Source organism: Lepus europaeus, chromosome 18 (genome assembly GCF_033115175.1).
Source record: "Lepus europaeus isolate LE1 chromosome 18, mLepTim1.pri, whole genome shotgun sequence".
Classification (NCBI taxonomy): domain Eukaryota; kingdom Metazoa; phylum Chordata; class Mammalia; order Lagomorpha; family Leporidae; genus Lepus; species Lepus europaeus.
Window position 1 is genome coordinate 3,191,104 of NC_084844.1, and position 12,798 is coordinate 3,203,901.

The 12,798-nt window shown below is 65.5% G+C and overlaps 1 protein-coding gene across 1 annotated transcript; it reads left to right on the top strand.

The window, feature by feature from the left end:
- The first annotated feature begins 3,845 nt into the window (after window positions 1–3,845).
- Window positions 3,846–6,807, top strand: SOCS3 (suppressor of cytokine signaling 3). The gene is made up of 2 exons (XM_062174805.1): window positions 3,846–4,047; window positions 4,580–6,807. Exon 2 carries the CDS (start codon window positions 4,668–4,670, stop codon window positions 5,337–5,339), a length of 672 nt encoding a protein of 223 aa, XP_062030789.1. The 5' UTR covers window positions 3,846–4,047; window positions 4,580–4,667; the 3' UTR covers window positions 5,340–6,807.
- The last annotated feature ends 5,991 nt before the right edge of the window (window positions 6,808–12,798 follow it).

A 12,798-nucleotide genomic window follows, 5' to 3' on the forward strand; every position in this document is an offset into this window, starting at 1 on the left:
CCTGAGCCCGGAGGGGCTACAGCGCACCAGGCTGGAGCCAGGACAGGACCCGGCCTCAGCATCCCGAAGGACCTATGACAGGCAGGCCCTAACGTGGCTCCAGATTGGCAGGGAGACAGAGGGGAGCCCCCACTCCGGCCTCTAACTGCTGACTTTGGCCTGGGAGCTCCCCCCACCGCCACCCTGCACCGCGTCCCCAGGTGCTGCGGACACAGGACAGCCGACATCCGGCCACTGGACCGTCCAGCCCAGGCTACTCTGAGTGCTGCAGGCAGTCCAGCAGGCTTGAAGGCAGGGAGGCCTGGGGCTTGGGGTTTGGCAACTCTGTGGTCTGAGGCCTGTCTCCCAGCTCGTCTGGCTGCAAAGGCAGCCACGAACCGTGGCAATCTTCATGTCCGCCCCCTGGCCTGGCAAGCAAGGAAGCCTGGGTTCACCAAGCCGTGCCACAGTTTCCTGCGACCCCCCCACCCCCAGGCGCCAGCGTTCCTTCCCATCTGCGGGGTTTGGGGCCGAGCTCAGAGTGTCACACACACACACACACGCGCGCGCGCGCGCACACACACACAAACCATGAGTAAGAGGAGCCCTTCGGGCAGTCGAAACCACTGTGTACTTCCCCTCCGCTGGGCAGGAATCTCTCTATTATCTTTATGACCAAGCACCTCTGCCTGGAAATGGGATTCTGACTTCACAGAAATTCTGCAAAGGGAGAGATTAGGAAAAGGCAGGAGTCTCCGAAATCCCTTCAGCAGGAAGGCAGGTAGGTGGAGCCAAGGGGCCCGACCGGGGGAAGGCTGCCTGCCCTGCTGACAGGGGAGATGAGATGGCAGGACCTCAGCGCTGGCCCGGGCTTGGCACCCGCTGCCCACCAGCTCCTTGCCCGCTGCCCAGGGTGCCCCCTCCCCCTCGCCTCGGAGTGAACAGGTGTCGTGGTCCCCGGCAGGCCAGCAGGGGGACCTCCCAGCCCCGCGGCCCCTACCCTGTCCACCCAAGGGCTTCTGAACCCTCAGGGAAGAGACGGACACTGTGTCGGAAGGAAGTATCTCAGAGGGCTGGGGAAGGCTCACCCAGACGCTCGCTCGTGCGAAGGCTCACCGGGCATGTCAGGGTTCCAGGCCGACAAGGACAACGTGGAGTTTTTCCTGGACAGGCAGGGAGAGCATTTTAGTCAACGTGCAAAGAGCTACCCTTGAAGGTTTCTTTCTTTCGATTTATTGATACAGTGACAGAGAGAGACAGGGACAGAGATCTTCCATCTGCTGGTTCACCCATTGCCTGTAACAGCCAGGCCTGGGCCGGGCCAAAGACAAAACAGATAGGTGCTCCATCCAGGTCACCCACAAGGGAGTGGCGGGGGCCCGAGGACTTGGGGCCCATCCTCTGCTGCGTCCCAGGAACATTAGCAGGGAGCTGGCTGGGAAGGCAGGACTGGCACCAGGCACTAAACCGCTGTGCCCCAGCGCGCCTGCTGGGGCCCAAGGGAAAAGTAGAAGGCAGCCTGATGGGTGGAAGGGAGCTACACCCCCAGGGAAGCAAATGTGCAAAGCCCCAGGCCTGGGGACCAGCACGGTGCAGGGAGGGCAAGGAGCCCCAGGCCCACAGAACACGGAGGAGGCTGGAATTCGCCCTGAGCGGAGGCGGGGCAGGGGAACGGGGAGATATGGGGGCAGTGGGGGTGGCATCCCACAGAGCAGAACCTCTGGCCACCACCCATCCTTACACCCTGGCAAACCACCAAGGCTCAGCTCTGTGCCCACCCCCACCCCACAGGGCCCTCGACAGCGGGCACCACGCTAGCTTCCTGCACTTCTCGGCTCTTCCAGCCCGCTGCACACATAAGGGGGCACCGCTGGTGACCGGAGTGCCCAGGGTCACACAGCTACTGGGCAATGGTGGAGCCCAGTGAGCAGCAGAGTCTCCAGACTTAGAACCCAGGAGCCCGGCCCGGAGGCTGCTGGCCCCGCCTCTACCCCAATCCACCTACCCCCCAAACCTCTACCCCATCCCCCTGGACTCTGCAAATTTCCGGTGCTCCCTTGGACCCCCTTAGGCTCCCCGCCTTTGCCGCCCCCTCCCCCACCGTGGAACAGCCCGCTCCCTGGGGACTTGTTTTGGGAGAAGCGGGCTGGGATTCCTGGCGTTCCGGAATTCTTTTCCCTCTCCCAACACCTGCCAAACAACCTCTGCTGGCCGGTCACCACCCCTGCCAAGGCTCCCCTGAGCCCAGGTCCCAGGCCCGGCTCCCAGCGGGATTCACCCTGCTTGCTGGTCCCAGCGCCAGGCCAGGCTGAAACAGGCCCTGCAGGCAGCTCCCGGGAGGGATGAATGAATGGACTCTTGTCACTTACAAAGCACTCTCTCCTCCATTAACTCCGGGGCTACTCCTCGTCCTCCGCGGCTGGGCAGGCCCGCAGGGGTGGGGAGAGGGTGAGGCGCGGGGTGCGGAGAGCAGAAGCAGCCGCAGCCCCAGCCCGCTCATCGGGCTGCAAGCATTGTGAGGGTACAGCCTGGGTCTCACTCACCCCCCCACACTCTGGGGATCTCTCGCTCGGCACCTGGCACACGGCACCCAGTGCCCCCTGCAGAAGGAACCCGATTTCTGCTCACGGCTGCTCTGCCCACGGAGCTGCTGCCGGGTCCCCCAGCCGGGACCTCCGGGACCAAGAGCAACTCAGTCCTGCCTCCTCCCCTGGTCTCTTCATCCTCCATCTTCCTCTTCTCACAGCCCTGGCCCCACTGCAGGCGACACGGGAGACACGTCCCGGACGCGGCTGCACCACCTGTGAGTTCTCCCCTGCTTAACTTGTACTCCCAGGCTGACCCGGCCCGGGTGGTGAACGCCCCCCTCTTGGGCATCCACCACCCCCTGCAGTTCCCTCCCAAGCCATTCCCGCCGGCCCCAACGAGACCCCAGGGCGCCCCCTAGCGGGCACGGGGCAGAGCAGCCCTGGCGTCCCCAAGAGGCCTCGGGGACAGCAGCACCTGGCTCGACCCACGCGGGACCGCGCAGGTCTGGGACGGGCGGCTTTTTCTGGGTGTGTGCGTGCGTGCACGGGGGCGAGGGGCGAGGGTCTGGCACCCGTGTCTGCGCCTCCAAAGAGCCCGGCGGCGGGCCGAGCTGCCACGCAGGCTGTGTCCCCCACCCCCCACCCCCGGGGACTCCCGGCCTCGCTTCAGCGACGCAGCCCGCAGGTGAGGCCACGCGCGCGCCCACCTCCAGCAGCTGCTGGCTCAGACCCTCGCCGCCCCCGCCCCTCCAGGGCCCGGCGGAGGACAGGCCCCGGCTCCCCTTCGGCCGGCCTGGGGCAGCCATCGGGACTTTGGGCCGGCCCGGGGTGGGGGCGAGGGGGTGTCCCCGCGGGGTCCGGGAAAAGCAGAAAGGGTACCAGGGAGCCTCTCCCGGCCGGCCTCCTAGAAGTGCCCGCGCTCGCTCGCGGCGCGCCCGCCCCCGCCAGAAACCGGCCTTCTTAGAAGGGAGGGGGCGGGGGAAAGTGTGAATGAGCCGCCGGGGGCGGGGCGCGGGGGAGGGGCCGCTGCCAGGAACGCGCCGCCGGGGCTGGCGCCGCGCCCGCCGGCCGCCGGGCCGCCCGGGCTGGCGCTTTGTCTGCGCGCGCCTGTGCCGCGCGGCCCCTGCCCGCGGCCCGCCCGGCCGGCCCCGCCCTCGCGGGCGCAGCCTCCGGCGCTGCGAGTAGTGACTAAACATTACAAGAAGGCCGGCCGCGCAGTTCCAGGAACCGGGGGGCGGGGCGGAGGCCGCCTATATACCCGCGCGCGCGGCCCCGGCCGCGGCTCCCGCCCCGCGCCCCGCGCCCCGCGCCGCCGCCGCCGCCGCTCCGGCCCCGCGCGCCGCCGGCCCCGTGCCCGCCGCGGCCCCTACCTCCTCCCTGAGAGACCGGCCCGACCCGGGCTTCAGGACGCGCACGCCGGGGCCCCTTTGTGGACTTCGCGGCCGCCAACATCTGCGCGCTGCGCGGGCCACCGCTGGCCGCCGCCGCCGCCTCGCCTCGGGGGGCCGCAGGAGGCTGGAGACTTGGGTTCGGGACGAAGGTAGGAAGGAGGGGTGCGCTGTGGGGAGGGCCGCGAGGGGGGTCTTGCTTAGCGCCCGGAGCTTTGCCCGGTGTCCCCTCCCCTCCTCGGGCTGTTCCCGGCAGGGAGGGGACGAGGCAGGGGCAGAGCGGATGGGAGCCGGAGATCCCAGGTTCCCGGAATGCTCGGGCTGGGGCGCTCCGGCTTCTCCCGTCCGCTCCCCACCCCCATGCCTCGGGTTTCTCCCCGGGACTGAGCGGCGCCCGGAGCGTCCCGGGAGCCCTTCTCCCGCTGCCCGGCCGGGCGGCGCTCCTAGAGACCCAACTTCCGCGCGCTCGAGTTTCCCACTCCTGGTGCGCGCTGGGGAAGGGGCCGCCCGGGACCACCCCGGCGACGGGGGCAGGGCCGACGCTGCGCGGTGCCTGGGTCGCGGGGCGAGGGCCTCCGAAGCGGGGGATGCCCCGCGCACCGGGCGGAGGCAGGGGAGCCGGGGCGGGCTGGGCGCGCTGGAGGGTTCCGGGCACTCACGCGGCGTGCGCCTTCCTCCCCGCAGCCCCCCGGGATGCGGTAGCGGCCGCTGTGCGGAGGCCGTGAAGCAGCTGCAGCCGCCGCCGCGCAGATCCACGCTGGCTCCGTGCGCCATGGTCACCCACAGCAAGTTTCCCGCCGCCGGGATGAGCCGCCCGCTGGACACCAGCCTGCGCCTCAAGACCTTCAGCTCCAAGAGCGAGTACCAGCTGGTGGTGAACGCAGTGCGCAAGCTACAGGAGAGCGGCTTCTACTGGAGCGCGGTGACGGGCGGCGAGGCGAACCTGCTGCTCAGCGCGCAGCCCGCCGGCACCTTCCTCATCCGCGACAGCTCGGACCAGCGCCACTTCTTCACGCTCAGCGTCAAGACCCAGTCGGGGACCAAGAACCTGCGCATCCAGTGCGAGGGGGGCAGCTTCTCGCTGCAGAGCGACCCCCGGAGCACGCAGCCGGTGCCCCGCTTCGACTGCGTGCTGAAGCTGGTGCGGCACTACATGCCGCCCGCGGGCGCCCCGCCCTCCCCGGAGCCCCCAGCCCCCGAGGCCTCGGAGGAGCCCGAGCAGCCGCCGCCGCCGCCCGGGAGCCCCCCGCGCCGAGCCTACTACATCTACTCGGGGGGCGAGAAGATTCCCCTGGTGTTGAGCCGGCCGCTGTCCTCCACCGTGGCGACCCTGCAGCATCTCTGCCGGAAGACGGTCAACGGCCACCTGGACTCCTACGAGAAGGTCACCCAGCTGCCGGGGCCGATTCGGGAGTTCCTGGACCAGTACGACGCCCCGCTTTAGTCGGCAGGCGGCGGGGGTCTGGGAGGGGGGCCTGGGTCCCCTCTCCTCCGTGGTACAAGCACAAGAATCCAGCGTGGAGGAAGGCAGGCCCGCCGCTGCTCCGGGAGAGGGCCAGGGCGCCGACGGACCCTCCCCACTGCGGAATGGGGCAGGCTGGACCTGGAACGCCAGTGAGGGCATGGGGCGCCCCTCCCCCACTCCAGCTTCCCGGGAGGACCTGCTGGCCGGCTGGGGACGGTGGCAGCCAGTGGATTCGCCTCCTTTCTCCGCTGCCCCCAGGAGTGCTGAACTGCTGAGAACGGCCCTGGGGAATTTTCAAACTTTCCAACGGAACTTGTTTGCTCTTTGATTTTGGTTTAAGGCCGAGCAGGTTGGGGGGAGGCAGTGGCTGGGAAAGGCTGGAAGAGAGCGGCTGCAGGGGGCCGCTGCCCTCCCTGGCCCAGCCCAGGCAAGGAGGATGGCCGTCCGCTTCTCTTCCTGGGGGTGGGGGGGACAGGCGTGACCCGAAGGCAGCGTCCTGGTGCCCCTCAGCCTCTCCCCTGGGACAGGTCCCAAAGTCCACCAGGTGCCCTGGAGCCCAGGGCCCTTCCTCCGTTTTAAGGGGGACATGGCACCTGGAGAGGCGCTGGCGGCTGGTTAGCTGTCGCCTTTCCCCCTTCCAGCCCCGGGGCGGGGGCGGGGGGGGGTGAGCCATCTTTGACCCCTCACCCTGGCAGACAGGACACAGATTCTACTCGGGGCCTCCTGACTGTCTGGCTAGGAGATTTCGCCTTAATGTCCTCTGTCTCACGGAAGGGGACTGGCACACGAGCAGCCACACCCATGCCATCCAGACAGAGAGGCCAAGGGATTCGAGCCCTGGGGCCCGGGGCGGGGGGCACCCAGCCAGCCACTGCCATCGAAGGTGGCTTGGGGAGTGGAGACCCATGCCTGCCTTCCAGCTGAGCCCTGGGAGAATGTGAGCCCAGCTGGTGCAGCCCTGGTGGTCTGAGCAGGGCCCCCCTGGTCCCGCTGCCTGGGGGCCCTGCACAGCCCTCCCTCCCAGCCTGGGCTGGGGGAGGCCGACCTGGCGCCTGCTGCTCCAGCCACGGAGCAGTGACAACTACAGGAATGTAGCAGCGACGGAATTACCTGGAACTGTGCTTTGGGGGGGAAAGGGATCCAAACACACACAGTGTCTGTGTCAGGTCTCGGGCTGGATGGGGCAGCTGTGTGTTGGGGTCTCCCCCCCACCTCTGTTTTTTTGTTTCTTGTTTTTTAATAATGTTTACAATCTGCCTCAATCACTCTATCTTTTTATACAGAGTCCACCTCCAGCCTTCTCCCTCCCCCCTCGGGCCGTCAAGGCTGTTAGGAGATGCTTGAAGAACTCAACCAAATCCCAACCCCAGTCAAACTTTGCACATATTTATATTCAGAAAAGATGCGTTTCAGTAATTTATAATAAAGAGCACTATTTTTTAAGGAATGACGTGCCTGCAACCTTTTTTCCCCACTCCCCCCCCCCCCGCACTTTCTTTTTCGTCCACACCTACACTGCGTCTGGGAGGAAGGGCGGCTGGGGCCCCGGGGGCCCCCTCACCGCCCAGGCGGTGAGCCCTTCATGTCCATCTGTGCCTGCGTGTGTCACCCACAGGCTAGGGCAGACGGGTACCAAGAGGGTAATTCCTGCCACTCTGATTCACATCTGACCAGAATATGCAAAGTGAGTTCGAAGGAAGCCTTCAAAGGCTTGCAGGGAGCAAGCCGAGCTGTGGTTCAGCAGCGAGGAGCTGTTCTGAGGAAGCCCAGACCACGGGGTCCTGGCCTTGACCTCTATCCCCGGCACCCAGCACCCACCGTGGTGTGGAGACAGATGAGCCCCATGCAAGCCTTGCATGCCCCTAGGGTGGGGCTCCCACACCTCCAGGTCCCTTCCCACAATCCTGAGGGCCCCAAGTTGAGCAGCCGAAGGGCCACACTTCTCCCATAGAGCGGCCGCTCTGGTCATGGGACTGGGCCACTCTCACGCCTGAGGCGCTTCAAGGCTACCTGGCTTAACCCCCAGGCAGATGTCATATTCTCAGGGACAACTGTCCACCCCCTCCAGGGACCCGGCCTGGCCACTCCTGGTGCCTAGGCAGGTGCTCCGTAAATATTTGTCCACTAAAGGGGGGGGGGGCGCAGGGATGCAGGTTCAGAGGCTGGACAATGGACACGTGCTCAGGGCCACAGCACTTGAGAAGGTGGGAATAACCCCGGGGACGTTTTCTACAAGTGTTTTATTTGAAAGGCAAAGAGACAGAAATGCGCCATCCAGGCGTTCACTTCCCAGGGCCCCAAGCCGGGAGGCAGGCGCTCCATGCAGGTCTCCCACGCGGGTGGTGGGCGGTAGGGACCCTCGTGCTTTGAGCACCACCTGCAGCCCCCCAGGGTCTCAGGCTGGGTGTTAAGCACTGTGCCAAATGCCTGCCCCAGAACCCAGAAGCATTTGGACTCCAGGGCCTGTGACCCTTCCCCTCCTTCCCCACACACGGGACCCTGGTCACGCCCCCCCCCCCCCCCCCCCCGCCCCAGGTCTCAACTGCAGTATTTTCCTCTAGGCTTTCTAGCGGCACCTGGGAGATGGGCGTTTATCTGCACCCCAGGGGCCTGAACCGAAGGCCAGAGCCTTGCTCCCGGGCCCCCTAGCATCCGATAAGCCGCTCAGTGTCCAAAAGGCAACGGGAGAGTCAACAGTCGTCCTCGCCCATTTCCCGGACCTGAAGTGACAAGAAGGGGCCAGCGCCAGGCGTGAGAGCACGTGGCGTGGCGACCACTCCAGAGATCAGCGTCACCTCCTGAACTGGGCAGGGTCACCCTCCCAGGGGAGAGCTCTGGTGAGTGCCCCCGGAGGGAAACGAGGTGGCCGGGCCTGGGCGCCGCCACTGGCCTTCCACGGCAGAGCGCAGGGCGGGCACCGTCCCTGTGTCCGGCCTCGAAGCAGCAGTTTCGCCAGGGTGTCCCAGAGTCACTGGACCTAGCCAAGGACTGGGCTGTCTCTGGCTGGAGAGGAAGTGGCCCTCCCCCACCTGCCTCCTGGAGACTCCGACTCTCTACCTGCAGCCCCCTGCCCTCGGCAACCTCTCCCGGCTTCGGATCACCGCCAGGACCTGCAGACAAGGAGACGGGGCGCACCGAGGGCAGCAATGCCCCTCTGGCGTGCGCCCAGCCCGCGAGTGGCCGCGAGACCGGTGGCCCCCACTTCCAGGGCTGCACTGCCTCTCCATCCCATCCCCTAGCAGATGTCCCCTGCACCGGCCGCCATGGGAGGGGCGCCCCTGGCTCCCAGACGGGCTGGGAGGATGGGGAACAATCCTGTCTCAGCGTGGGGTAGGGGTGCGGCTGGGGGGCCCCAGGCAGGCAGCAGGAAGCGGGGTGCGCATCCCGTTACCGTTACCTGCTTCTAGCGCTGTCAGGGTCCACCCCAGGAGGCCCGTCCTCCCCCAGGCCGGTTGGGGGCGGCCCTCCTGCTGACCTAGAGCCGGGAATGGGAGATCGAAGGCCTGCCGGGGGGGGGGGGGGGGGGGGGAGCGAAGGCGGCCCCGGCAGCGCGGACGTGGGGAGGGGGCGCCCGGGCGGGCCCCGAGGCCCCGGGAGCGCCGCCCCGCCCCCTCCCGTCCTGGCGGCCGCCGGGCGGGCGGGCGCGTCGCTCCGAGGCCGCCCTCTGCCAGGAAGAGTCACTTCCCGGACACCGCGGGAGCCCTGGCGGAGCTATGCGAGGAATGTCCGCGCCGCGCGAGGGGGCGGCGCCTCGCGGCCGCAGGCCACACCCCCGACACGCCCCCACCCGCCGAGCGCCGTCGCCCCGGCAACGGGATTACAGGCGCGGAGCGCTGTTTATTCTCAGCCCAGTGCCAGGAAACTGGGCCGGGAGGCCGCCGGGCGCCCCTCCCGGGCCGGGGGTGAGGGTGGGGGAGGGGAGGAGGAGGAAGGGGTGGGGCCGGGCCGGGGCGTCCTCCGGGGAGGGGGTGGGAGGCTGCGGCTCGGCCCCGCGGTCACTGGTCGCTGGCCCTGACCCTCTCGGTAGCCGCCAGTGAATCAAGCGTCCTTGTCCCGGGGAGCGGCCCACTCTGGGGCCGCAGAGCAGACCCCACCCCGACTCCACCCGCGCTCTTGTCCTCCGAGCCCCACAGCCCCCTCCCCTTCCAGGCACCCCTGTGCTTGTCTTCGTGGGGCGCATCTGCCAGGGACGGGGGCGGGGGCAGGCCCTGGGCCCTGCTGGCCTGGCCGCCCAGGCTAAGCCAGGAGGTGTGGAAATGAAAGGCCGTGCTGCTCGGATGCCTCCATCAGCTGGGCTGTGTCCCCGCTACATGGGACAGCTCTGGTCCTACCCCAGCTCCGGGTGGGGCCGCCGGCTGGTCCCGGTTGAACATGAACTCCCGGGACACTAGGCTGGCAGGCCCCACCCTCAGGTGAGAGCTGGGCTGTGGAGATGGAGACACCAGCCCCAGCCCGGGCTGCAGCACATGGGGCTCTAACTGGGGGCCAGGTTGGCTGCCCAGAGCTGCCCCCTTGCCCCCAGGGCTCCTCAGGCGCCTGTCCCCCGGGCCCCCCACGTACATGAAGTTGCGGATTCCTGGACTCCGAGCCCAGGTCTTCTGACTCCAAGACCTGAGCACCACCCTGGAGCCTGAATGACCAGCGCCTCCCAGCTGCCTCGGGGTCCCGCATCTTCCTGCTGGGATGTTGACTAAGGCAGCCTGGGAAAGCAGCGAGCGGTGAGGCAAGCCCGCAGCTCCCACGCCCTCCATGGCAGGCGCTGAGGCAAGCAGGGACAGGTGTAGCCCTTCCCTGTCCCTGGGCTCGGGCCCCAGGCCCTGGCCTGGGGAGGAGGAGGAGGGTGCTGGCTCCTTCCTCCCCGGCTGAGCCCTCCCAGCTGTGCGTGCTGGGAACAGGCCAGGCGTTTGTGAAACCCTCGGGTGAGCCTGACCCGCTGTCATGAGGACTTGCCTGTGGACGTTGGGCGGGGGGAGGGGTGGGGGGCTGTTCCCAGAAGCCGGGAGAACTCTGGACTTCCCACTCGGCGCTCTGGATTGCAGCACCACCTTAGGCAACAGCCCGTCCTGGAAGGCCGCTTTGCAGCGTAAAAAGCCCCGGGCCCTTTGCTGAAGAGGAGGGCAGGGCGTGCGTGTGTGTGTGTGTTGGGGGTGTGTCTGTGTGTGTATTGTGTGTGTGTTGAGTGTGTTGGGGTGTGTCTGTGTGTGTACGTGTCTGTATGTGTGTAAATTGGGTACGTGTGTGTACGTGTGTGTTGGGGATGTGTCTGCGTGTGTGTGTCTGTGTATTGCATGTGTGTGTCGAGTGTGCGTGAGTGTTGGGGGTGTCTCTGTGTGTCTGTGTATTGGGTATGTGTGTCTGTGTGTGTATTGGGTGTGTGTGTCTGTCTCTGTGTCTGTGTGTGTCAAGTGTGTGTGTGTTAGGGGTGTCTCTGTGTGTGTATTGGGTATGTGTGTCTGTGTGTGTATTGGGTGTGTGTGTCTGTGTGTATGTCTCTGTGTCTGTGTGTGTCGAGTGTGTGTGTTGGGGTGTCTCTGTGTGTGTATTGGGTGTGTGTGTATTGGGTGTGTGTGTCGAGTGTGTGTGAGTGTTGGGGGTGTCTCTGTGTGTGTGTCTGTGTGTGTGTCTGTCTCTGTGTGTGTCTGTGTATTGGGTGTGTGTGTCGAGTGTGTGTGAGTGTTGGTGTCTGTGTGTGTGTCTGTGTATTGGGTGTGTATGTCGAGTGTGTGTGAGTGTTGGGGGTGTCTGTGTGTGTCTGTCTCTGTGTGTGTCTGTGTATTGGGTGTGTCTGTCTGTGTGTGTGTCTCTGTGTGTCTCTGTGTGTCTCTGTGTGTCTCTGTGTGTGTCTGTGTCCCCGAAGGCTGAGCCTGGGAGTAACCATCTCTGCATTACCCTCGCCAGGCCCCGCCTTGGGAAGAAGCTGCAAAACCCAGACTTCAAACAAGAATTCCAAGGACAACAAAGGATCCGAGTATTTACGTGGCACAAGAGTGTTTCCTTCCACGTCCCCTCCCCCGCAGTCCCAACCTTAGAATGGCGGTGGAGGGCCGGTGAAGCTGCCGCCTGCCACTCCAGCATCCCAGGTGGGCACCAGTTCCTGTCCCGGCTGCTCTACTTCTGATTCGGCTCCCTGCTCATGCACCTGGGAAAAGCATTAAAACCTGGGGAGTGCTTGGGTGCTGCCATCCATGCGGGAGGCCTAGATGAAGCTTCTGGCTGTTGCGGCCATGTAAGGAGTGAACCAGTGGATGGAAGACCTCTCCGCTCTCTATAACTCTGCTTTTCAAAGAAGTAAATCAATCTTTTCTTCTCTTTCTTTTTCCCAGGAAATAATAAATCAATATTTGAAAAAAAGAAATCTTGGAGTCATTTTGTACAGACAAATTTACTTCCTACCTATAATGTACAAGATGTTGAAGGTACAGACATGGACTATAAATCCATCGAGCCCCACCCTCTGGCACAACTCCAGGGGGTGCTGTCCACAACAGAAGAGGCCAGGCCCGGGGCGGGGGGCGCTGGTGCTGCAGGGGTTCCTCCACTTGAGGGTGCGACAGGAGATGCCGGAGGTGACAACCAGGGGACCCGCAGGAGGCTCGCATTCTGAAGCGGAACCAGATGTCAAAACCAAGAAGTCTCCTAAAAAGGAACGGGTGTAAAAATAACAGAGCTTGCAGGGGACAGCTGGGGGTGCCCGGAGGAAATGACCCCTCCCGGCTTCCCAGAAGGGATGACTGGCGAGAGCAGAGGAAAGGCGAGGCGGCAGGTGCTTCGTCCTCGGGCATTCTACAATACCAGAATCCGGCAAACGGCCGGAAACGGGAAGCGCTGGGGACCTCCGAGAAGTGCGGCAGGTCCCCAGCTGGCACGTCCAGCCCGGGCTCATCTTTTAAAATTACTGCTTTCGGTGAGAGTCTCACCGCCCCGCAGGACGCACCGGTGCCTGGGCCACTTTCACTGCGCTGGTGCCGCACCCCCCCCACCCCGGTGCCCTGCCTCCAGGCCCCCCAACACTGGGGACAAAAGTCTGCCCCTGGGGGGTCTCCACCCCCTGGGCCCCACCCCACCCCAGAGGCAAAGCCTGCACCAGCCCAGGCAAGAGCCTTCCACTCGGCCTTCTTCCGAACTGGATTCTGAACTCAGCAAAGACACTCGCACACATCCGGCCAATGACTGTTATCAATGGCTGCTCCCAACCAGGCTTCGTCCTGCGCTTTTTTTTTTTTTTGACAGGCAGAGTGGACAGTGAGAGACAGAGAGAAAGGTCTTCCTTTGCCATTGGTTCACCCTCCAATGGCTGCTGCAGCCGGCGCACAGCACTGATCTGAAGCCAGGAGCCAGGTGCTTCTCCTGGTCTCCCATGGGGTGCAGGGCCCAAGCACTTGGGCCATCCTCCACTGCCTTCCTGGGCCATAGCAGAGAGCTGGCCTGGAAGAGGGGC